The sequence below is a fragment of the Amblyraja radiata genome, chromosome 31 (assembly GCF_010909765.2).
Source record: "Amblyraja radiata isolate CabotCenter1 chromosome 31, sAmbRad1.1.pri, whole genome shotgun sequence".
In the NCBI taxonomy this organism is placed as follows: Eukaryota; Metazoa; Chordata; class Chondrichthyes; order Rajiformes; family Rajidae; genus Amblyraja; species Amblyraja radiata.
Window position 1 is genome coordinate 29,523,374 of NC_045986.1, and position 26,471 is coordinate 29,549,844.

The 26,471-nt window shown below is 43.1% G+C and overlaps 2 protein-coding genes across 3 annotated transcripts; one reads left to right on the top strand and one right to left on the bottom strand.

The window, feature by feature from the left end:
• Window positions 1-1,518: 1,518 nt before the first annotated feature.
• On the bottom strand, window positions 1,519-6,871 carry ppcs (phosphopantothenoylcysteine synthetase). 2 transcript variants are annotated; one of them, XM_033048402.1, is made up of 3 exons: window positions 6,282-6,871; window positions 2,891-2,994; window positions 1,519-2,393 (listed from the first exon to the last, which is right to left on the bottom strand). In XM_033048402.1, exons 1-3 carry the CDS (start codon window positions 6,817-6,819, stop codon window positions 2,061-2,063), a joined length of 975 nt encoding a protein of 324 aa, XP_032904293.1. In that variant the 5' UTR covers window positions 6,820-6,871; the 3' UTR covers window positions 1,519-2,060. The 2 variants fall into 2 exon arrangements, with proteins under 2 accessions (XP_032904293.1, XP_032904294.1); XM_033048403.1 differs by lacking the exon at window positions 6,282-6,871 and having other exon boundaries at window positions 2,886-2,994.
• A 2,940-nt stretch (window positions 6,872-9,811) lies between these two features.
• zmynd12 (zinc finger MYND-type containing 12) lies at window positions 9,812-25,635 on the top strand. Its single transcript, XM_033048400.1, has 8 exons — window positions 9,812-10,002; window positions 12,370-12,511; window positions 14,313-14,484; window positions 15,778-15,947; window positions 16,971-17,093; window positions 19,910-20,036; window positions 21,875-22,020; window positions 25,342-25,635. Exons 1-8 carry the CDS (start codon window positions 9,887-9,889, stop codon window positions 25,501-25,503), a joined length of 1,158 nt encoding a protein of 385 aa, XP_032904291.1. The 5' UTR covers window positions 9,812-9,886; the 3' UTR covers window positions 25,504-25,635.
• Window positions 25,636-26,471: the final 836 nt, after the last annotated feature.

Below are 26,471 nucleotides of genomic sequence, written 5' to 3' on the forward strand. Positions count from 1 at the left end.
TAGTGTATGGGTGAACCAATTAATTTCCTCCGTCTGAATATTGCAGATATCAATCAATGCAAAGTCCCTTAAATTAAATGGTGCATTCATTCAAATTTTGCAGTGCTCAATAGTTGACGATGTCCGAAAGTTGTTTTAACTGTTTCAATTTGCCGTTTCATACAGCATGGAAAGTGGCCCCTTGGCCCACACTGACCAAGATGACACCTCTATACTTGTCCCACTTGCCTGTGTTTGGCCCATCTCGTTATAATCTTTTCCTGTCCATGTAACTGCCAAAATGTTGTGATAGTACCAGCCACAGCTGGCAGCTCGTTACATATACCCACCAGCTTTTGTGGAAAAAATTGCTCCTCGGGTTCCTATAAAAACGTTCTTCTTTCACCTTAAACCCTTAAACCTATGTCCGCTGGTTCTTGATCTGCTACTCTGGGTAAATGACTCTGCATTTTTACCCTATCTATTCCCTCATGATCTTGATCATCCCTCATCCTCCAAGGAATAAAGCCCTAGCCTGCTCAACCACCCACCATAGCTTAGGCTTTTGAATCCTGGCAACATTCTTGTAAATCTTCTCTGCATTCTTCCAGCTTCCATCCTTCCTGTAACAGGGTGACTAAAACTGAACATATTGCTCCAATGTCTTGTACAACTGCAATGTAACATCCCAACCTCTATACTCTGACTTTCCAAAATACAACACCTCACACTTATCTGTATGAAACTCCATTAACCATTCCTCGGCCCACCTGTACAACCGATCAAGATCCTGCTGCAATTTTTGATAACCATCTTCACTATCTACTATGCTACCCACTTTTGTTATCTGGAAAACACCTATTAATCATGCCTTGTACATTCTCACCCAAATCTTTGACATAATCCACAGCAGCAAAACCTGGCACCACTAGTCACAGGCCTCCATCCAGTCTTTCAAGTCTGTCAGCTCTCCCTGGATCCCATGCGATCTAACCTTCCAGAGCACCCTACCAAATACCATATAGACAATGGCTACAGCTTTGCCCTCATCAACGTTTTTAGTTACTTCAAAAATTCCAATCAGATTTGTAATACATGTTCTCCCACATATTAAACAATGCTGACTATCCCTAATCAGCCTGTCTATCCAAGCCCTTCTTAAATAGAGGCACAACATTAACCATCCTCCAGTCTTCTGGCACCTCACCTATATCTAATGATGATTCATATATCTCAACCAGAGCATATCACCAGTTGAGAATCATCAGAACTTGGCATGATAAAATGATACTTGTGCTTTTAAAAAGTTGCGTTTTGGAGATTAATTTAATAACATGGCATCTTTAAATCAATGGTTTAGGTGTGGACAGTTGTGCTGTCTTGTATGGATACACTTCAAGTGAGCTGAAGTTGAATTAAGGATACTAAACAAAATGTTATTCTTCCTCCCCCCAGTCCATACCTGCTCTGTACTATCTTAGCAATCTGTCTTGGTGCACTCACTTCAACTAACATTAAAAACTCAAAGATGAGGAAAGATTGCAATGAATGGATAGGAATGTTTTAATTTCACCCATTTAAACTGAATGCAAATTAAATACAACTGTGATATGTAATGACAATAATTAAATTGCAAAAATATACAATTGCATTCAGCAAATCTACAACATTTCTAGCGTTTGAGTATTGATACTATAAAATTCTGACAAGTTCACAACTTATTAACCCATTGTTTCACCGACTATATTAATATTTTTAGTCCCATCCAATTATACTGGCGCATTCTAGTAATAAAAATACCAATATTGTTTTCCTTTAGTCATGGAAAGTTTCACCTATTTACCAATAAAATGCCACGTTGCTTTTTATCAGGCGGAACTTTTTAAGCATGGCTTCTGATTGCTTTTAGTGTTAGCCTAGGTCTCGTTATTCTTAAATTTGTTTTAAAAAAAACATAAAGCAGAACGCCTGGTCGCCCAGATGACATTGTTCACATTTGCAAGATTTCATTATCTAGTTCCATAACTTCAGCAGCTTTTTATTTCATACAGCTTTTCCATGGTAACTCATCCCCCGTCTACTTACGTGGGATTTTTGCTCTTTTCTATAAAATTAGTGTGGCATTCACTCAAATGCTTCACAATTTTCTCTTCAATTTCATGATGTTGCTGCACTTCGTTCTCCGAAAGTTTTATATCAACCTGAGAGTCCTCGGTGACGATGAGAACGTACACCCTCCGCGTTTCAAGTGTATTGGCGACAACAACCTGGTGTCTGTAAGTTGCTAAAGCTTTGCGAGCTCGAGCGAGCAGCTGTGATGAATCCGTCTCAAGCTTGAAGGATGTGACAAATGCTTGAGGAGCCCAGTCCTTCACTAGAGGAGTCAGCATCTTGGGAACCATTTGCATACTTAGCTAAAACAAAATACAAGAAAGACGTTTCAATGTCCATGCCTTCCATTACATTACAATATTTTTCGGGAAATGGTTTGTTGCATCTCAGTGTTAATCTTTTCTTAAACTTAAGAGGTAGTCCAACTGGAAATGAAAACTCGTATAAATTCAATCCAAGTTGTCAATGTTATCAAGGTGTAGGGATTTTGCCTCTTGCATATGGACTCAGTGGGCTGTTCTGTGCATACAGTCTCTACTATTTATTTCATTCCCCTTACATGTTTTTCCTCTACCTGCTAAATTTTTGTAAGGTGTCCTTGAGGCTCTTGAAAGGCGCCCATAAATAAAATTTATTATTATTATACTGTACTGACTGGGGTGATTGTGCTTATGTACAGGGATAGTCTTGCTAAAATGTAGATGACTGTACATGGTACACATGACAATAAAGAATCCATTGAACCATTCCTATTCATAATCTCTTAACTATATCAGATGTAGTCAGACGCTCACATCACCTGCAGAGGGTTAGCCCCCGACTGAATTTTGTGCTCAGGCATCTCTGACGCGGGAATGAAGAAATCCGACACAGCTGCTGCGAGGTAGAACATGGCTTTTGGTCCTATAAAACAAAAATAATGGCATACCACAGGTTATCCAGTATACTCCTGACCTTGTCGGCTCCGGAAGCCACGGTCTCGAGTAAGGAGGCGGCCGTTTCCAGGGTTCCCATGCCGCTGAGAGGACTCTCCCGACGCCGGACCAACATCACCCGGCAAGAACGGCCTGGAACATCGGGCCTCCGTAGAGGCAACTGTGGAGGCCTCAATAGGCCCGACTATGGGGGAACTGGGGTTTGGGGACTGGACTTTGTGCCTTCCCTCATAATGGGAACCATTGTGGGGGGATGTTTTCATGTTAAAGTTCTTTAGTATTGTCATGTTTGTATTCTTTTTTTATGTGCTGCATTGGCATAACAAATTCCACCAGAAAAAGAAAGACGACTCTCGCTGCTTTGGTGGAAAGAAGGCGAAAGGCAAAAGGAATGTAGACATTGACAAGAACTTTGATACTCTGGATTTGCCAAAATGTATGTGTGGTCATTAAAAGAATCAATCAATCAATCAATCAGCAGAGTAGTTGTGAAAATTAGTCTTCATTCTACTAAATAGCTCCCACAAGTTATTGACATTTGTTCTCTGTTCAGCACCTTATTTTCAGCATCAGTTCATTGAAGCTCATAGTCTGAACCAACATCAAAGGAAATACATAACAACTTTAATCACATCTGGCTGGTGAAAATGCTTTAATGTAACACTTGTTAGTGCAGCAATACGTCCTTTCAGTGGTAATGCATATCAAATGAAAAGTAGAATGCAATAATCCATATTCGAATTGGAAATTGCAAAAAACCTCATCAAATATCACCTACTTTAGACCAGACTAAGTGCTATTTCACTCTAATATCCACCCGTTTTAATGTCATCAACTGGTCTATGAAAGCGTTGCAGGTCTGATATCACAAGAATATTATTGCCAACAGCACGTCCTTATTTTATTCATAAACATGTGATGCTTTATATAATACTCTAGGTGTCTCGACCTGAAATGTCACCCATTCCTTTGCTCCAGAAAACCTGTCTGACCCCCCCCCCCCTGAGCTACTCCAGCGGGGTGGAAGATTGCAACCTTCTCGTGGTCCGCCCCGTTTTGACTAATGTAATCAACTCGACGTGCACAAACGGAAGATCAAATAGAACAAGTTGTCCAACAACTTTAGGCTGTGCACGCCACACGAAAGAAGAAGAAGTTACTCCAGCGTTTTGTGTCTATCTTCCTTCTTGCACAACTAGAATGTCTCCGCCTACATTCTATCTTTGTACCGCCCCCTCCCCTGACATCAGCCTGAAGAAGGGTCTCGACCCGAACGTCGCCCATTCCTTCTCTGCAGAGATGCTGCCTGTCCCGCTGAGTTACTCCAGCATTTTGTGTCTACCACAACTAGTTGTCCTGAACTACTATCTTCCTCATTGGTGACCTTCAGACTATTTTTGATTGGATTTTACTGGCTTTATCTTGCACTAAACATTATTCCCTTATTATGTATCCTCGGTGTAAACCAGCATCTGCAGTTCCTTGTGAATGATGTGTAGGCAGGAACTGCAGATGCTGGTTGAAACTGAAGATAGAAACAAATAAAAAGCTGGAGTAACGCCATGGGTCAGACAGCAACTCTGGCGAAAAGGAATAGGTGATGTTTTAAGTCAGAGCCCTTCTTCAGACTCATACATATATACATATATAGTGGCTCTTGGTCTGAAGAAGGATCTCGACCCAAATCGTTACCTATTCCTTTTCACCAGCGATGCCGCCTGATCCGCTGAGTTATTCCAGCACTTTGTGTCTATCATCGGTTTAAACCAGCATTTGCAGTTTCTTGCGAATGATGTGTAGGAAGGAACTGTGGATCTAATTTACACCGAAGATATATGATAAGGGATTGAGAGGGAACGATCAGCCATGATTGAAAAGCGGAATAGACTCGATGGATAGAATGGCCTAATTCTGCTCCTATGACTTATTTTGAACTTTCTATCTTCACTTTAAACCAGCATCTTCAGTTTACATCTTCAGTGTAAACTAGCATCCACAGTTCCTTCCTACACATCATTCCCAAGGAACGGGGTGGGAGATTGCAACCTTCACATGGTCCACCCTGTTTCGGCTAATGCAATCAACCCGACGTGCACAAACAAATAGAACAAGTTGACTTACAACTTTAGGTTGTGCACGCCACACACAAGAAGAAGATTCACAAGGAACTGCAGATGCAGGTTTACACTGAAGATGCATGATAATGGAAATAACGTTTAGTGCAAGATAAAGCCAGTAAAGTCCGATCAAAGATAGTTAATCCGCAGAGCCACTGCAGCTTTTTTGGGGATAGACACAAAAGGCTGGAGCAACTCAGCGGGACAGGCAGCATCTCTAGAGAGAAGGAATGGGGTGACATTTGGGGTCGAGACCCTTCTTCAGACATGAGGATATAGTCTAGTCAAGTCAAGAGAGTTTATCGTCATGTGTCCCTGACAATGAAATTCTTGCTTTGCTTCAGCACAACAGAACATAGTAGGCATTGACTACAAAACATAGAAACATAGAAAATAGGTGCAGGAGAAGGCCATTCGGCCCTTCGATCAGTGTGTCCATGGACCATTATATACGTAAATACACACATGCATAAATAAACTGATAAAGTGCAAATAACAGATCATGAATGTTCAGAGTTTATAGACACAAAAAGCTGGAGTAACTCCGGGGGTCAGACGTGAAGAAGGGTCTCGACCCTAAACGTCACCTATTCCTTCTCTCCAGAGATGCTGCCCGTTCCGCTGAGTTATTCCAGCTTTTTTGTGTCTACATCTCCTGTTTAAACCAGCATCTGCAGTTCCTTCCTGCAGCTTTTTTTTGGGGGGTGTATCCTTATAACCATATAACAATTACAGCACGGAAACAAGCCATCTCGGCCCTTCGAGTCCGTGCCGAACAATTATTCTCCCCTAGTCCCATCTACCTGCACTCAGACCATAACCCTCCGTTCCTTTCCCGTCCATATAATTATCCCATTTATTTTTAAATGATAAAATCGAACCTGCCTCCACCACTTCCACTGGAAGCTCATTCCACACACAGCTACCACTCTCTGAGTAAAGAAGTTCCCCCTCATGTTACCCCTAAACTTCTGTCCCTTAATTCTCAAGTCATGTCCTCTTGTTTGAACCTTCCCTACTCTCAGTGGGAAAAGCTTATCCACGTCAACTCTGTCTATCCCTCTCATCATTTTAAAGACCTCTATCAAGTCCCCCCTTAACCTTCTGCGCTCCGTCCTTGTGGATGATGTTAGCCTACCGTTGTGGTGGAGGGCCTGGGCAGCCGCCCTGAGCAGGTACAGGTAGTCGGACAAGGTGCTGAACTCGAGGGGCAGGAGGAGTCCGGCCTCCCTGACGGCGGCGTAGCGCTGCAGCGTTGGCACGATGCCGGGCAGCGCGGCCTGGTCAGCCTCCACCCTCCAGCAGCCGGTGCCGACGTCGAGCACGGCCTTCAGCGCGTCCAGCAGGTTGAGGCCCGAGTAGCGGCGGGAGAAGGGGAAGAGGGAACGCTGCCGGTGCAGGAAGACCACGGCGTAGCCGAGCTGGAGGAAGTGCTCGGCGGACACGGCGCCTCGCCAGCCGCTGCTGAAGTTGTCGAGGTAGCGCACGGTGCGCGACTCCAGCGGCACCTTAGTGCCCCCCGAGGTGACCAGCACCAGCCGCCTGCACTGCTCCGCATGCTGCGCCGCGAACTCGCCCAGCGCCCGGACCGAGGCGGCCGCGTTAGGCGGCGGCGCGCAGTCCGAGAAGAACTGATCCCATTCCGGCCCGTCCTCAGCCTCCGCCTCCGCCGCCATGACAACCCGTCCCGCCTCAATCTCCGTCCGCCGCCATGACAACCCGTCCCGCCTCAAACTCCGTCCGCCGCCGAAATATTCCCCTTGTGGAACGTTCCGCCAGCCGCAAGGCTTGCAGAGAGAGACATAGAAACATAGAAAATAGGTGCAGGAGTAGGCCATTCGGCCCTTCGAGCCTGCACCGCCATTCAATATGATCATGGCTGACCATCCAACTCAGTATCCTGTACCTGCCTTCTCTCCATACCCCCTGATCCCTTTAGCCACAAGGGCCACATCTAACTCTCTCTTAAATATAGACAATGAACTGTGGCCTCAACTACCTTCTGTGGCAGATAATTCCACAGATTCACCACTCTCTGTGTAAAAAATGTTTTCCTCATCTCGGTCCTAAAATATTTCTCCCTTATCCTTAAACTGTGACCCCCTTGTTCTGGAGACAGACAGAGTCCTGGAGTAACTCGTGTACAAGAAGGGACTGCAGATGCTGTAAAATCGAAGGTACACAAAAATGCTGGAGAAACTCAGCGGGTGCAGCAGCATCTATGGAGCGAAGGAAATAGGTAACGTTTCGGAATGAAACGTTACCTATTTCCTTCGCTCCATAGATGCTACTGCACCCGCTGAGTTTCTCCAGCATTTTTGTGTACCCTGGAGTATCTTAGCGGGTCACAGAGTCCACACACACAGTGGCTCTTCGGCCCAACTTGCCCACACCGGCCAACAATGTCCTAGCTTCCGCAGGGTGTTGAATGCATCCTTGATAAGGAGTGTAAGATAATTGTACAGTAGTTTATTAAGGATATTTATTTGTATTATATTATGGAGGTGGGTCTGGTTTGTTTTATTGTAGTGTAACATTATTTTTTTAATAATTTAATACATTTTTTGAATTAAAAAAAACCTAGCTACACTATTCCCACCTGCCTGCGCTTGGTTCAGATCCCATCCAAACCTGTCCCATCCATGTACCTGTCTACCTATGTACCATGTGGAAACATAGAAACATAGAAAATAGGTGCAGGAGTAGGCCATTCGGCCCTTCGAGCCTGCACCGCCATTCAATATAATCATGGCTGATCATCCAACTCAGTATCCTGTACCTGCCTTCTCTCCATACCCCCTGATCCCTTTAGCCACAAGGGCCACATCTAACTCCCTCTTAAATATAGCCAATGAACTAGCCTCAACTACCTTCTGTGGCAGAGAATTCCACAGATTCACGACTCTCTGTGTGAAAAATGTTTTCCTCATCTCGGTCCAAAAAGATTTCCCCCTTATCCTTAATCTATGACCCCTTGTTCTGGACTTCCCCAACATCGGGAACAATCTTCCTGCATCTAGCCTGTCCAACCCCTTAAGAATTTTGTAAGTTTCTATAAGATCCCCCCTCAATCTTCCAAATTCTAGCGGGTACAAACCGAGTCTATCCAGTCCTGACATCTCATGGAATCAGTCTTGTGAACCTTCTCTGTACTCCCTCTATGGCAAGAATGTCCTTCCTCAGATTAGGAGTCCAAAACTGTACGCAATACTCCAGGTGTGGTCTCACCAAGACCCTGTACAACTGCAGTAGAACCTCCCTGCTCCTATACTCAAATCCTATACTCAATGTACTATGTACCATGTAGCATGTACCTGTCTAACTATGTACCTGTCTATTCATGTACCAGCCTCAACTACCTCCTCTGGCAGGTCAGGATCAGGCAGCATCTCTGGAGGGAAGGAATGGGCGGTGTTTCGGGTTAAGACCCTTCTTCAATCACACTGTTCATTAGAAAGAAACACAGCAGAGGGAGGTTGTGTAGGAAGGAACTGCAGTATGTGTATATATATTTACACACTAAACTTTTTTTCTCGTTTATTATATTGTTTACAGGGTACTATGTTTACATATTCTGTTGTGCTGCTGCAAGTAAGATTCTATCTGGGACATATGACATAACACACGATTGACACACTTGCTCATTTAAACCGAAGATAGACACAAAATGCTGGAGTAACTCACCGGGACAGGCAGCATCTATGGTGGGAAGGAATGGGTGATGTTCCGGGTCGAGACGAAAGATTCAGATTCAGTTCCACTATTGGCGTCCTTGTATCCCTGTCATTAGCACATCCTCCCCAGCCAACAATGGACCATTGTGGGCACCACCCTTCCTGAGGTCATCTGGTGCCGGCCCTGTTTTGTTCTGGACTTCTCTATATTTCAGACCGAAGAAGGGTCTCGACCCAAAATGTCACCTATCCATGTTCTCCAGAGATGTTGCCTGACCCGCTGAGTTGTTCCAGCTCTTGTCTTGGTGTCTACCTTTGGTATAAACCAGCATCTGCAGCTCCTTCCTACACAGAGCTTTCAGTCCTGATTGCAATTTCTATTCAAAGTCATTACAATGACACGTTGATATCAAAACGTTTAGATTTCCCCTTTAATAGTAGCTCTGATTTGTGTTGTGTTATTTAGGTATGTGAGGCACTAAGGAGTGCGGCAGGTTGAGGGACCGGAGGAAAGTCCCTAGCAACGTGACCCAACTCCTTAGCAACGTGTCCCAACTCCCTAGCAACGTGTCCCAACTCCCTAGCAACGTGTCCCAACTCCCTAGCAATGTGTCCCAAGTCCTTGCAACGTGTCCCCGTTCCCTAGCAACGTGTCCCAACTCCCTAGCAACATGTAGCAAGTCCCTAGCAACGTGTCCCAAGTCCTTAGCAACTTGTCCTAACTCCCTAGCAACGTGTAGAAAGTCCCTAGCAACGTGTCCCGTCCTTAGCAACGTGCCCCGTCCTTAGCAACGTGCCCCGTCCTTAGCAACGTGCCCCGTCCTTAGCAACGTGCCCCGTCCTTAGCAACGTGCCCCGTCCTTAGCAACGTGCCCCGTTCTTAGCAACGTGCAGCAAGTCCCTAGCAACGTGTCCCGTCCTTAGCAACGTGCAGCAAGTCCCTAGCAACGTGTCCCAACTCCTTAACAACGTGTCCCCGTTCCCTAGCAACGTCTTCCAGTCGTCAGTAACGCCGCACTCGAGAAGCTGAGAGTGCTGCAGAAACGAGCTGACCTCCCGAGCTTTCGATATGTTAAGTACTTCTGTTTATCCGCTTGCTAATCCCAAGGGGGTCACACTGGAGTGCGAGATGTGCCAAAAAACCGCCCATATTATGTGCTCCCGGTGCAGGGTGACTTATTACTGGTGAGTTGAGGCTTTCTTAAACTAGGTGGGCTGCTGACCAAACAGAAGTAGCTTTGATGTGTGATGTGTTATATTTGTAACACATCTTTCTACCCTCCAGCCATCAAGCTATTAAGCACTAGGACCTCCAAAACTACATGGACTCGGGAGCATTGATTTTGTTTTTTTGCATCATTATTGTGTTTATATGATTTATGAGTATGTGTGTGTGTGTGTGAACATATATATATATATATCACCGAATATTGGAGGAACAACATCTCATATTTCATTTGAGCAGCTTACAACCCAGTAGTATGAATATTGATTTCTCTAACTTCGTAACCCTTGCTTTCTCTCTCTCTATGTCCCACCCCATCCTAGTTCTCCAGCCAGTTCCACTGTCCTCCTGATTAAATTTTACTGATTGTATGCCTCGTTGTTACCTTCCCCTCAGCTAACCGTTCTACATTTCCTTTATCATCGTCCCCTTGGATCTGTGTTTTCACACCTTACCCTTCCATATCTCTATGTCTCCGTCTGCGCTGACTCTCAGTCCGAAGAAGGATCTTGACACAAAACATCCCGCTGAGTTCGTCCAGCATTTTGTATCTATCTTATGTGTGTATAATATACACACTGGACTTATTTTTCTCGTTTATTGTATTGTTCTACAGTGTGCTATGTTTACATATTCTGTTGTGCTGCTGCAAGTACGAATTTCATTGTTCTATCTGGGACACATGACAATAAAACACTCTTGACTTTTGTAGATGAGGTATTAAAGAGAACAGCTGGACTCCATTTCAATTTTGTTTTAAATTGCAATCGCCAAAATGCCCATCTTACCAAGGAATAGAGTAGAAGTTGTACATAAAATGTATTATGAAAATATATATTAGGCACTTTGGTGCCATATGACTGTACTTACTTCTAATAAAATAAAATATTAAAACCAAGGAATAGAGTAAACAAACAACAAATAAGATCATGTGATAGAAACAGAATTATTCAGTCCATCGAGTCTGCTCCGCCATTCAATCATGGCTGATCTATCTCACCATCTTAACCCCATTCTCCTGCCTTCTCCCCATAACCCCTGACACTGGCACTAATCAAGAATTTATCTATCCCTTAAAAATATCCATTGATTTGGCCTCCACAGCCTTCTGTGGCAATGAATTCCACAGATTCACCACCATAGATACCATCATAGATAAGGCAATAAGAATCATTAGATTTAATAATTGGAGGTACAGTTGCTGTGGCCATAGGTTGTGGTGTTGGTGGAGGTCTAATGTAAAAAAATCTATTGCATAGTTGAAGACAAATGTAATTATTTTAGTCGCTAAAAATATTATTTTTATCTGGTAATGAATTACTTCTAAAGAATAAAAGTTTTCTTTTTGAAAAGAAATGCATGAACTTCAAATCTGGTCAAATCAATTTGCAATGTGTACACAAATGCAAGTTTTTATTGAAAAGAAAACAATTCCAATTCTTATCCATTAAAATGGGGTTGTTTTCTGAACTAAATAAAATATTGAAACTTTCTACTGATAAAGAACATATCTTTGATACTTCCAGTATTTATTAGCTGTGCCAACGAGTGAATGTGATATGGTCATAAGTGATAGGAGCAGAATGAGGCCATTTGGCCCATCAACTCTACTCCTCCATTCAATTATGGCTGATTTATCTCTCCCTCATAGAAACATAGAAAATAGGTGGAGGAGTAGGCCATTCGGCCCTTCGAGCCTGCACCGCCATTCAATATGATCATGGGTGATCATCCAACTCAGTATCCTGTACCTGCCTTCTCTCCATACCCCATGATCCCTTTAGCCACAAGGGCCACATCTAACTCCCTCTTAAATATAGCCAATGAACTGGCCTCAACTACCTTCTGTGGCAGAGAATTCCACAGATTCACCACTCTCTGTGTAAAAAATGTTTTCCTCATATCGGTCCTAAAAGATTTCCCCATTATCCTTAAACTGTGACCCCCTTGTTCTGGAGACAGACAGAGTCCTGGAGTAACTCGTGTTCAAGAAGGGACTGCAGATGCTGTAAAATCGAAGGTACACAAAAAAAAGTTCCAGAGATTCACCACTCTCCTAAAGGATTTCCCCTTTATCCTTAAACTGTGACCCCTTGTCCTGGACTTCCCCAACATCGGGAACAATCTTCCTGCATCTAGCCTGTCCAACCCCTTAAGAATTTTGTAAGTTTCTATAAGATCCCCCCTCAATCTTCTAAATTCTAGCGAGTACAAGCTGAGTACAAACCCATTCTCCTGCCTTCTCCCCGGAACCTCTGACACCTGTACTAATCAAGAATGAAGAATGTTCCTCTCAAGGTTAAACGCCTATCCCTGTCTTCTCACAGTGATATTGCGCACCAAGAGGCAGATTGGCATGGAATCCATGAGAAGATTTGCCAGCTTCTGATTCCGGTACGAACACCACTGCCTTTCCTCAGCTCAACAATAGAACGAGAGCACAGTAAGGCACAACTTGTGCAGAGACAGGTAAACACTGAGAACCTAGCATCTATATTTTTAAGAAGGAACTGCAGATGCTGGAAAATCGAAGGTAGACAAAAATGCTGGAGAAACTCAGCAGGTGAGGCAGCATCTATGGAGCGAAGGAAATAGGCAACGTTTCGTGTCGAGTCTGAAGAAGGGTCTCGACCCGAAAAGTCGCCTATTTCCTTCGCTCCATATATGCTGCCTCACCCGCTGAGTTTCTCCAGCATTTTTGTGTACCTTCGATTTTGTCTACCTAGCATCTATATTTGTTTATTTTTTGATTTCCAGTTTTCTCTTGTCCTCTCCACAACGTACTGATTTATGCAGGTGAGGAATATAGGTTCGCTATAACCAGTAACTATTGAATACAATTCTTCATATGTGATTGTAGACAGATTGTTCCCAAGGGCTGTCAAAGTCAAGTCAATTTATATATGTACCACTGCATTGTCTTTTACCCTAGCGAAGTCCAAGCTGATTGTCAGACAACTTTGAAACAAAAGCAGTCTTCCTGCTGTAGATATGGTGTTGAAGACCATAAGACATAGGAGCAGAATTAGGCTAGTCGGCCCATCAAGTCTACCCTGCCATTCGATTAATTCTGATCTATTCTTCCCACTCAACCTCATTCTCCTACCTTCTCCTCGAAACCTTTGATATCCTTAAGGGCCTGTCCCACTTGGGCGTTATTTGCGCGTCATTTACGTGACATCATTTACGCTCCACGACGCACGACGCGACGTCATTTATGCTTGACGCGCATGTGACCCGCGCATGGCGCATGGTGAGACATGGTGGTGCAGGCAATGACACGCGGTCGCGCACAGCGCCCCAGGATTTCGGGATTCACAAAATCTTCGTGCGCCACCTGCGTGACGCGCTAATGACGCCCAAGTTAGACAGGCCCTTTACTCATCAAGAATGTCAGTAGATGAATAGATCAGCCATAATCACAGTGGCATCAAAACAGTCATTGCTTCATGGATAACAGTCTCCACGCATACATGTGTCACATCCATTGTACACTGGGAAAAATAACCTGTGTTCCCTGCCAGAAGAGCTTGAAGCAAATTTGGAAATGGAACATTCCTCGGTATCCTAAACAAATGAACTGAGTATCGCTACTTAATACGGTCAATTGAAAATGTAGTCAGTGATATACGGTTAATGTCCAAATTTGCTTAAAATTACATTTTAAATTCTCTTTGAATCACTGAAGAATATATCAGACAATGTTCTAAGAATAATTTAGAACTTAAAAAATAATCCATTTTATAAAGCATTTTAGTTTAGAAAGAGCTTAGAGAGACAGCGTGGAAACAGGCCCTTTGGCCCATCGAGTCCACGCCAACCATTGATCACCCGTTCACCAGTTCTCTGTTATCCCACTTTGTCATCCACTCTCTGCACCCTAGGGACAAATTTGCAGAAGCCAATAAACCTCCAAACCGGCATATAGTTGGAAACAAGGAGGAAACAGGAGACCCAGAGAAAACCATCACCGTCATGGTGTGAACGTACAAACTCAGCACAGACAGCACCCGTAGTCAGGATCGAACCTGGGTCTCTGGTGCTGTGAGGCAGCGGCTCCACAGATTGAAGATTGAATGTTTGCATTGCAGAAAACCCATGCGTAGTCTCACGCATGTAACCATACGCTACAGCTTGCTTGCCACCTTAATTCCCCATCCCACTCCCACCATTGGCCTGCCTGTTTGTGGCCTCCTGCACTGTTACACTGAAGCCCAACATAAGCTTGAGGAAGAGTGCCTCGTTTTTCTAATGGCTTTGCTGCTTACAGAAACATCTCATTGATCTGACACGAACTGTGGCTCAGAAGCTTCTGTTTGAGAGTAAACATGAAAGGGCGATACCTGGAGCACTGCAGTCCTTGCGTTTTGCAACCACAGTGTATGGCAGCCTCTCCGCTGAGCTAGTTCCATCTCAGTTACTCCTGGCAGAAGCTGGTATTGGTAAGATTATTTCATGTTCTATGTTGGTTGATAATGTACGTCAGCTGGGAAGAGCCAGTAAAATTATTAAGTAGAAACAAAGAACTACAGATTCTGGTTTATACCAAAGATGGGCACAGATTGCTGGAGTAACTCATCGGGTCAGGCAGCATTTCTGGAGAAAAAGGATGGGTGACATTTCGGGTCAGGACCCTTCTTCAGACCTTTTCTCCAAAGATGCTGCCTGACCCGATGTTGGGGGAGTCCACAGTTTAAGAATAAGGGGTAAGCCATTTAGAACGGAGATGCGGAAACACTTTTTCACACATAGAGTTGTGAGTCTGTGGAATTCTCTGCTTCAGATGGCGGTGGAGGCTGGTTCTCTGGATACTTTCAAGAGAGAGTTAGATAGGGCTCTTAAAGATAGCAGAGTCAGGGGATATGGGGAGAAGGCAGGAATGGGGTACTGATTGTGGATGATCAGCTATGATCACATTGAATGGCGGTGCTGGCTCAAAGGGCCGAATGGCCTACTCCTACACCCATTGTCTATTGTCTATTGACCTGTTGAGTTACTCCAGCACTTTGTGTATATCTTTAGAAAATCACTAAGCCTTTATTAATGTAATGATTATTAAGGCTTTTGACACATTAGAAACTGGAACATTATGTTAAAGATGTCCAAGACATTGGTGAGGCGAGGCAAACTTGAAGTATTTTGTAAGAAGGAACTGCAGATGCTGGAAAAATGGAAGGTAGACAAAAATGCTGGAGAAACTCAGCGGGTGAGGCAGCATCTACGAAGCAAAGGGATAGGTGACGTTTCGGGTCGAGACCCTATCCCTTCGCTCCATTGATCCTGCCTCACCCGCTGAGTTTCTCCAGCATTTTTGTCGTCCTTGGAGTATTGTGTTCAGTTTCAGTTTTGCTCGCCCTGCTGTGGGAAAGATGCGGAATAAATTAACAGGGATGTTGCCAGGACTCGAAGGACTGAGCTATAGGGAGAGGTCGGCTAGGCAAGGACTTTATTCCTTGGAATGTGAGAGGCTGAAGGGAGATCTTATAGCAGTATATAAAATCATGAAGGGAACAGATAGTTGATTAGTGAGGGTGGCAGGGGTTATGGGGAGACGGCTGGAGAATGGGGTTGAGAGGGAGAGATAGATCAGCCATGATTGAATGGCAGCGTATTGACCGGCCGAATGGCCTAATTCCGCTCCTATCACTTATGAATTTATGAACATGAGACAGGGTGAATGTTGTGTTAATGTACAGTCAGTAATTTCACCATTTTGTGCACGGGATGCTGCCCAGGCCTTGGTCGACTAGATGAAGCTGAAGAGTACCTCTCTCAGGCTCAGTGGACGGTGATGAAGACCAAGGAATGTATTAACGCCATTCAGTACAAGTTGTTCCGAAACCTGGGCCTTTTCTACACCGCCAAGTGTGACTACGACAAAGCGCTGTGGTGCTTTGCTGACGATGTAAGTAGTTGGGAAGAAATGGGTTGACAAAGACCAATGTGGCAGTGCGGTGGTGCAGCGGGTAGAGCTGCTGCCTCACAGCGCCAGAGACCCAAGCTAGGGGGTAATTTACAGAGGGACAATGAACCCACAAATCATCATCACCATCATTGAAAACATGGTGCCTTACAATGCCGTGTACGACAGTGATCGCAACTTCTACTGAAGTGTGGATGGCCGTTGGCTCGCTAGGAGCTCATCTGTCTTTAGACAGGTTTTGTTTTTGGTCCTGCTGGGGGTCCACAGCCCCCTCCTCATCTGGCAAACCAGGTGGGGGAGACAGTTTAGTCGCCGACTGTCCGACCATGGAGCAGGTAGCACGGGATTACATGGTACCCGTGGAGGGGGGAACTCTCCCCTACCTGACCTGACCGACAAACCCACACGTCTCTTTGAGACGCGGAGGAAACCTGAGCACCCGGAGGAAACCCACACCATCACAGGGAAGAACGTGCAAACTCCACACGGACAGCACCCGAGGTTAGGATCAAATACGGGTCTCTGCTACTGTGAGGCAGCATCTCTACCTAGGTATCCCAAGGTATCAAACTGGATTTTCTCTACAAGTAATAATGGTATCTCCCACATCATGAATTTGCCTTTAAGAATATAACCCCTTTGTTCACCAAGCTGCCCTGCCTTACTATGTAATTTAATTATGCTTTACAGATTTCCAACGTGTATTTCCCTCACATTATAAACACTAGGAGGCCAGGGATGGGGCAGGACACAGATAATTAGGCTTAATGTAACATGCTTCCATTCACATCAAGAACAAAAGGACACAGCGTGGATAAATTTACAATTTAAACATCTGGCATAACGTCACAAAGATGAACTATTCTGCTTGTCCACCTCCATTTCTATTTAATAGTCGGTCAGTAAATGTCATTGAATATGGAACACTTAATGGTAGCTCATGCAAGATAAGACGCCCTGTTTTCCATTTGAAAGAGACTAATTGCAGGAATTTACTTTTGACAGATTTACCACGCCACGCGAGTGTTTGGCGTGTCTGACATTCACACTGCCGGTGGGTATTACCATATGGCCAACGTGTTTTACCAACAGGAGAAGATGGACATAGCAGACTCGCTGTACTCAGAGGTAAAGGTCAGAATGATACAACTCACCATGATCAATGTGGGACAAGCAAAGTGGCAACTTGTCCTGCAGACATGAGAGACTGTATAAGGCTTTGCTGATGCAGGACGGGGGCTTTACTGAGGTTATTGCTGGCATTCAAACAGCTGGAGTAACTCAGCGGGTCAGGCAGCATCTCTGGAGAAAAGGAATAGGTGACGTTTCGAGTCGAGACCCTTCTTCAGACTGGAGAAGGATCCCGACCCGAAACCACACCTCTCCTGACTCTCAGTCTGAAGAAGGGTCTGAAGTTGGCCTGTTTCCACACTGTATCACTCTATTTAGTACCTTGGGATTTTGTGTATAGGGTGATTTCACGAAAGGTCACTGGAGCGTAGATCCGCACCCACGTGACCGAAAATTTTAACTGGGGGACAAGCGTCACTTCCGGTACATGTTAGTGAATGGGAAAACACGCACTTTCACACCCGTTAAAAACATCGAAAACCGCCCGTTTTTGAGCTGCAATTTACTGAGCCAGTTGGGGTGACCGTGAGGAACAGCTACCTAAATTTACAGTCCAAAAAAAAGATAGAAACTAAGGTAAATTCAAGAGGGAGCTGAAGGTGTAAATACAGCGGAAGTGCTAGCGGACATTTGCCGTGGAGATTTAAAGATCCAAAATATCGAGAATTATCGCGTTTGCTCGCTGCATTTCATCAAAAGTAAGGCTATTGACTTTTTATCTTTATTCATTTGTTATATGAAAAGTATTAAAAGTTAAAAATCTGTCAGTAAAATTGCAAAATCGCCCATGGTTCTCAGGTGGGTTTTAACATGCAAAATGAAAACGCTTCTGAAGCTCCATTTACCATTTAAATAATCGTAAACTATCAATGCGTTTGGAAATAAATTTTACTGAGATGCAAGCTGTCAGCTGTTAGTTGGACAAAAGCAGGACATTTTATTATTTGCCAAAATATATTTCTCAATGTTTCTTGTTTAAAGCCTGCACAATCACCCAAACTACTTATTTATTTATTTATCATCTAATAACAGACAAGCCTGCAGCATGGAATGATGTCAACAATCCTGATTGGGCACCCACTGTGAGCAGGATAGACAATGTGCACAAGAACGCCATGCACGTGCAACAAGAAGAGACTATTAAAGCAGATTTGGTTGCAGCTCAAGCATCTATAGCTCTGCAAGTTGATGGCGTTCTTGTGCACATTGTCTATCCTGCTCACAGTGGGTGCCCAATCAGGATTGTTGACATTATTCCATGCTGCAGGCTTGTCTGTTATTAGATGATAAATAAATAAATAAGTAGTTTGGGTGATTGTGCAGGCTTTAAACAAGAAACATTGAGAAATATATTTTGGCAAATAATAAAATGTCCTGCTTTTGTCCAACTAACAGCTGACAGCTTGCATCTCAGTAAAATTTATTTCCAAACGCATTGATAGTTTACGATTATTTAAATGGTAAATGGAGCTTCAGAAGCGTTTTCATTTTGCATGTTAAAACCCACCTGAGAACCATGGGCGATTTTGCAATTTTACTGACGGATTTTTAACTTTTAATACTTTTCATATAACAAATGAATAAAGATAAAAAGTCAATAATGCCACTTTTGATGAAATGCAGCGAGCAAACGCGATAATTCCTGATATTTTGGATCTTTAAATCTCCACGGCAAATGTCCGCTAGCACTTCCGCTGTTTTTACACCTTCAGCTCCCTCTTGAATTTACCTTAGTTTCTATCTTGTTTTTGGACTGTAAATTTAGGTAGCTGTGCCTCACGGTCACCCCAACTGGCTCAGTAAATTGCAGCTCAAAAACTGGCCGTTTTCGATGTTTTTAACGGGTGTGAAAGTGCGTGTTTTCCCATTCACTAACATGTACCGGAAGTGACGCTTGTCCCCCAGTTTAAATTTTCGGTCACGTGGGTGCGGATCTACGCTCCAGTGACCTTTCGTGAAATCACCCTATAGGTGTTGCAATGCAATGAAACGCATAAACAAATTATCTTGTAAATGTAGACACAATGTGCTGGACTAACTCAGCGAGTCAGGCAGCAACTCTGGAGAACATGGATAGGTGACGTTTCTGGCGGGAACCCTTCTTCAGACTGAAGAAGGATCCTGACCTGAAACATCACCTCTTCTTTTTACTATCTACCTCATTGGTGACCCTCAAACTCTTTGTTTGGACTTTAGTGCAAGGCTTTACCTTGCACTAAACGTTATTCCCTTATCATGAATCTATACACTGTAAATGGCTCAATTGTAATCATGCATTGTCTTTCTGCTGACTGGTTATCACACAACAACAGCTGTTCACTGTACCCCGGTACACGTGACAATAAACTAAACTGAACCTTGTTCTCCAGAGATGTTGCCTGACCCGCTGAGTGACTCCAGCACTTTGTGTCCATCTTCGGTATAAACCGGCATTTGCAGTTCTTTGTTTCTATACCTTGCAAAAGTTGTTTATCATAGATTTAAAAAGCTCTTAATTGAATATAGATATATCTGTGCCTCCCTTTGATCTGGTATTTTGTTGTTCACATGCTTGATCAATGGTGTTTTATCATTAATGTCTTATTATTATTAATGTTTAGTGTTTTCTGAGTCATTCGTAACTGTCACTGTATGTCATGTTGTTACTTGTGGGCGGAGCACCAAGGCAAATTCCTTGTATGTGAATACTTGGCCAATAAACTTACTTACTTACTTACTTAATATTCCACAAGCAAAATGTAAAGTGCTGGTGTAACATCAGTAGGTCGGACCGTGGCTTCTGAACTGCAGTCTGCTTCATGCTTTCATTGCAGGTGACCAATATCTGGAAAACGTTTCTGGGTGAACTGGTGGAGACGGAGATACAAAAATCTCTGTGGAAAGCAGGAATCAGTTCACCAGCACCTGGCACCAGTCTCATAGATTTTGCAGATGTTTTTGGTAGGTGCTCTTCAAAATTGTCTGTTTCCTTAAAGTATTTGCGTACCTGAGGTAGCTATGCCAGAATTAACAGTTAAGGACAATCCCTCCTACAATCTGAAAGATTTTTATTTTCAAATTCCCTCCACCTTTAGTCAAAATCCCTCCATCTGTTTAGTTTAGTATCATGTACCGAGTTACAGTGAAAATCTATTTGTTGCGTACTATCCAGTCAGCGGAAAGACCATACTCGAGTACAATCAAGCTGTCCACAGTGCACAGATGCAGGATAAAGGGAATAACATACAGTGCAAGATAAGTCTGATAGTCCAAGGGTCTCCGATGAGGTAGATGGTAGCTCAGGACCACTCTATAGTTGTTGATAGGATGGTTCAATTGCCTGTCTAGAACAAGTGTTGAACAAGTCCTACTGATGAACAAGACTACTCACTTTATACTATTTTACAGTTTTTTTTATAAATCATGTTTCTCTGGGTATCTAAATTTTTAGTTGATTAAGTTATGATATCGGATGGAAGCTGCATACCAAATCTCGTTACACCTCTGTGCAATGACAATAAAAGATATTATTATTATTACTCTAAAATGTCCCAGGAAAAGATAATTAAGTTTGGTAACATTGTCAATACCACATAGCAAACTAATTAAATTGACTGACTTTGGACACTTGGCATGTAGGACCTCAAAATGGTGTGTTAGTTGTTGGACAGCTAAAAAATAAATAAATCATAGAGCCATATAGACTTGGGTTTGAACCTGACCTCGGATGCTGTCTGCATGGAGTTTGTACATTCTCTCTGTGACCTTGTGGGTTTTCTCGGGGTGCTACAGTTTTCTCCCGCACTCCAAAGACTTGTGGGTGTATAGGTAAATTGGCCACTGTAAATTATCCACAATGAGTAGGGAGTGGATGCGAAAGTGGGATAATATTGAACTAGTGTAAACGGGTGCAGCAGCATCTATGGAGCGAAGGAAATAGGCAATGTTTCGGGCCGAAACCCTTCTTCAGACTGATGGGGGGTGGCAGGGAGACGAAAGCTTTAACCTTTACTTTGTTTCAGTCCTGAATTAGCTTCGCCTTGTAACTCCGTACCCTTTTATAAAATTGTCATCCTTTTGGTCAATGTTATTCCAGTCCTCAGCCAACATCCAGGAACACAAAGTGCTGGAGTAACTCAGCAGGTCTCTGGAGAACATGAATAGGGGACGTTTCGGGTCAGGACTCTTCTTCAGACTGTAGCTAAGAGAAGAGGCCCTCCACCCCATCACAGTTTGAAGAAGGGTCCCGACACGAAACGTCACCTATCCATGTATTCTCCAGGGATGCTGCTGGACCCGCAGTTACTCCAGCACTTTGTGTCTTTTTTTGTAAACCAGCATCTGCAGTTCCTTGCTTCTACATGCTTGAACACAACTCACCAGCAGAGGTCAGCATTGAGCAATTGGAGACAGGACTTGTGGCTGATATTTCTAGGTCTCAAAGCTAATTATACCCGGGAATCCCCAATGGAAAATACAAGTGGTATGTCAGGACAGCTTAACACATTATACAGTTCATCACGCTTAACAGTCTATACTTCAATTAATTTCATTACTCTCTCAATTCTCAGGTATATCCTAGTCTGCACTATCTTTCCTCGCGATTCAATGTGCAGAGTATAGGTGTCATTTTTATATATGTGCACGGAATGTAATCCTAGTCCACTTTTTACTTCCAAGAGTGTAGTGCCAATTAATGCTTAGTTTTTGTTAGTTTAGAAAAGCCTTTCTCAGCATTTCTTCCACGAGATTCTGTTTTTAAATACATTTTTTTTTTGTGTTGCTTGGTTCTCCTGAAGATGAAGCCCAGGAAGCAGAAGCAGTCAAGGTGTTGCATGCAATCTTTGACCTGCGAAACCAAGAGCTCCTTGTGAAAAAAGGCAAAATTGGAAGCATTGCTCACACCCTGGCCATGCTTTACTACCTGTTCATGAACTTCAATAAGGTACGCTTCACATTGTTCTTTCAGGAGAATAACCCAGTAGGTTGCACAAATCATTAGAAATTGACCCAAGTAGACTTGATTTGTTGAATAGTCAATTTTTGTTAATCTGACACAATTCATTAAACCTTCTATATGTCAGATAATCTAACATATTGAGCTATCAAATGTTATTATCTTGGAGGCAACGGATCGAGTTGACTGTCCATGAATGATGGGTATCTAATATTGCATGCACAACATATATTGATGTTTATCTTTTTGATGAAAAAGCTTTCTATAACAAATACAATTTCATTATAACATATATAATGACAAAAAGCATACATATGTTAATGGAAAAAACACTCGGTAGGTGGTGAAGTGATATGAATGTTCGGCACAGACATTGCAGCTGTAGGTTATTTTCCTTTGCTACACTAGTCAATGTTGTATGTTTATAGCACAATACCAGATCTACAACAATCTCCCCGGTTCCCATTTTAGCAGATCCAGAACACCATCTCTTATACTCTCCATGGATGTGTCCTCCACCCTATTGCAACTACTTTGGTTTACCCAGTCTATATGTAGATTAAAGTTCATGAAGATTATTGATTTCCCCTTATTAGATGCAACTCTGGTCATGTCGTTTATTCGGTGCTCTCGGTTACACCGACCCACTTAGGGCCATATAGACAATTCCCATCAATGTTTCATGCCCCTTGTGCTTCCTCACCTCCATCTAAAAATGTTTCCACTGCTTGATCCTTTCTCCCTACTGCCTTTATCCATCCTCTATTACCAGGGTAGGCAACTTGCTCTGCGGGCTCTCCAGGACTGAAGGAACAGTAGTTTAGACTGTTGTCCTTGAGTTATCCCCTCCCTGAGCAAAAGAGTCTGTGCATTCACCCTATCCATTCCCCTCATGAATTTCATACACCTCTGTAAGGTCTCAACTGAAAAATTAAATTGAATTGCTTTATATTAACTTAAAAATGTATTTATCAGTTCACAGAAATGCACAGGCCATAACAATGCACAGTTCATCAGCTGTATAAGGGTTGGAAAGACGCAATTGTTTTGAGGAGGAACTACAACATTATTTTAAATAGACAAAAATGCTGGAGAAACTCAGCGGGTGCGGCAGCATCTATGGAGCGAAGGAAATAGGCAACGTTTCGGCCCGAAACATTGCCTATTTCCTTCGCTCAATAGATGCTGCCGCACCCGCTGAGTTTCTCCAGCATTTTTGTCTACCTTCGATTTTCCAGCATCTGCAGTTCCTTCTTGAACATTATTTTAAATATATCTTCTACCTCATTGTTTTTGGAGGCATGTGATACTTTCTCATTGTTCTTCTATTCTTATTTTAGTTCAGCTCATAGCCTTGTTTGTGCTCATCAATCAAGCGATCCCTTCTCACAGCTGTGATTATAACTACCATGATCATATTGAATGGCGGTGCAGGCTCGAAGGGCCGAATGGCCTACTCCTGCACCTAATTTCTATGTTTCTAGAACTGATATTGCTGCCACAACTTATTTTATCCTGTTACATTGTTTAAAAACATTTAAACTCCAGCACCTTGTGTTCTATGCAGGATTCCAGCATCAGAGGTTCCTTGTGTCTCAATCTTCACCATAAATGTTAGTGTCGTTCCAGGCATTTAGATGGGAAAATGGAAGAGCTGATTTCTGGTGTATGTTGGAGTCATCCTTTACAGATTGCAGCATATAATCGATTGTAGAAACAAGGAACTGCAGATGCTGGTTTACAAATTCATGTTCCATGTTCTCCAGGGAAACTGCCTGAACCGCTGAGTAACTCCAGCACTTTGTATCTTTTTTTCCCCTATACAATTTGTTTCTTGATGTAATCCTGGAGCTAAGCTTCCCACAATCCACTGTGTACCCAGGTTGTGAAAAAAAACAAAAAAAAAACACTTTAAGCCTTACATCCTCCTCCACAGGATGCCATCAGACCTATCTGCTTCCAACATGTTCTGTTTGTTTGAATTTTATAAGAGCTTTGAGGCATTTTGTCACAGTCACAAGAACTTGGAGGTAAAAATAATATTACTGTTTAAATATTTAACTAAGAGGAAACTCTAAAACAAACACTTGAAAATTCGCTCTGGCACTGCTAACACAACCTGAGTTTGTTACATACAGTAACATGTGTAATCCATGGAAAGAAGGCAAGAAATGTACAATTGTAAATGGCTCAAAGTTGCAGCCCTGTTTCACCACTTCATGATGTTAATGTCCTATTATATCACAACCACGAAGATGTGCCTAAGTGCCAGAAATAGAATGCAATACTCCAGGTTTACTGAGGGAGGAAAACAATCCAGGAACTGAGTATTGAGATACAGTATGGAAACAGGCCATTCGGCCCACCTAGTCCACCCCGATCATTGATCACCCTTTGTCACAAGTTGTATGTTATCCCACTTTTGCATCCGCTCCCAACACTAGGGGCAATTTTGCAGGGGCCAACTAACCTGGAAACTACGAACAGGTGTTGGTTAATATGCAAAAGTGCTGGAGTAACTCAGCAGGTCAGGTAGCATCTCTGGACAACATATATAGGTGACATTTCAGATGGAGACCCTTCATCTGATTGTGTGTGTGTGTGTGTGTATGGTAGGGCGTGGGGGCGGAAAGGAAGCTGGAAGAGGGGGAGAGGCAGGAGAAAGCGTGGCAGGTAATAGATGGACATAGGCAAGGGTTTTTTTGATAAGCAGATGGTTGGAATGAATAACAGCAGGTAGACTTGTGATTTTGTTTTGGAATTATCTATCCCAAGAGAGCTGTAGCTACTCAGTTGTTAAGTGTCCAAAGCTGCGATCGATAGACTTTTGAAGACAGGATTTTGGATGGGGAGGAAGATGAGGATATTTCATGATTCCAGGAGCTATATGACTTGCTCATTTTCCTCCCATCGGGCAAAAGGCATAAAAGTATGAAAACACACACCTCCAGAATCAGGGAGTTTCTTGCCAGCTGTTATCAGGTAACTGCACCATCCTACCACAACTAGAGAGCAGTCCTGAGCTTCTACCCACCTCATTGGTGACCCTTAGACTATCTTTGATCAGACTTTACTGGCTTTATCTTGCACTAAACGTTATTCCTTTATCATGTATCTGCACACTACGAGTGGCTCCATTGTAATCGTGTATTGTCTTTCTGCTGACTGGTTAGGTCGCAACACAAGCTTTTCACTGTACCTCGGTACACGTGACAATAAACTAAACTGATATTTTTCAGAGATCAAAGAAGCTTTTGTCTGCCATGTGGTATTTTTGTAACTTCTAATACAGTATCTTGCCTTTTGTAGGCTACTGAATATGGAGAACTGGCTTTAGAAAATACCGAGTTGATCGTACAGGATAAAAATGAGATCTCGACAATCCAACGGCTCCTTGAAATGGCTAAAAAAGCACTTTCATATCCCGGAGGGAAGGGACCGTCTCCCTACGACTGGGCTAACACATGCTGAAAGTTGTCATGTCAGTGTGCCGGGATGTTGTTTTAATACCAAAGTGGAGAATCGGTTACACCATCAAATATTTACGTGGAAGTGGCTTGAGGCAATGCAATATTTTAACAATATATGTATTAAAATAAACCCGGAAACTGTGAGTTTCTTTAACAAAAGGATTATAGCAAGTGAGGCGATGCAAGTTACATCCGTGGTGGTCAAAAACCAGTATCATATAACAAATATTGGCAACATACCACACAGACGTGTATTTGTAAAGCGCCAATATGTTTCACAGCCATCTAATAGGCACTTTTCAAGTCAGTAATTTATACAAAACTGATTTATGTAAAGCAAAAAATCAGATGGGGAAATACAGGAATTAACTAAATGATTTAGTCGAAGTGAAAATAGCATTGATAACACATCTCTTTGAGATTGTGTTCCACCCCGAATATCAACCAAAAACGACAAAACTGTAATAACAAGGAGTTTTTGTACTACTGCCAATGTTGGATTAACTCAGCAGGTCAGGCAGCATTTCCGGAGAAAATGGATAGGCGGCATCTGGTCGGGAAAAACAACATGGATAGGTGATGTTTCAGACATTCAGTCTCGACCCGAAACGTCACCTATCCATGTTCTCCAGAGATGCTGCCTGACCCGCTGAGTTACCCCAGTACTTTCTGTCCTTTTTGTGTATTAACTGTCATCTGCAGCTTCTTGTTTCTACACTTAAAAATCATTGATAAGGTGGGGACAGTGAGCCAAAATAAAACCTGGAGCTGGAACTGACTGCCGGGAAGAACGTTGGAAACAGATATAATCTTGTTTAAACAAAGCCCAGACAAGCAAACTGAAAATCCATAACGTACAAGGTAACAGATTAAGATCTGGAACTGGGCAGAACGGCCTGTAACTCGGAAGATTTCTATCAAATGATTCCTAGACCAACCACGTACACCCTTAGAGTTGTCATGGCCGGT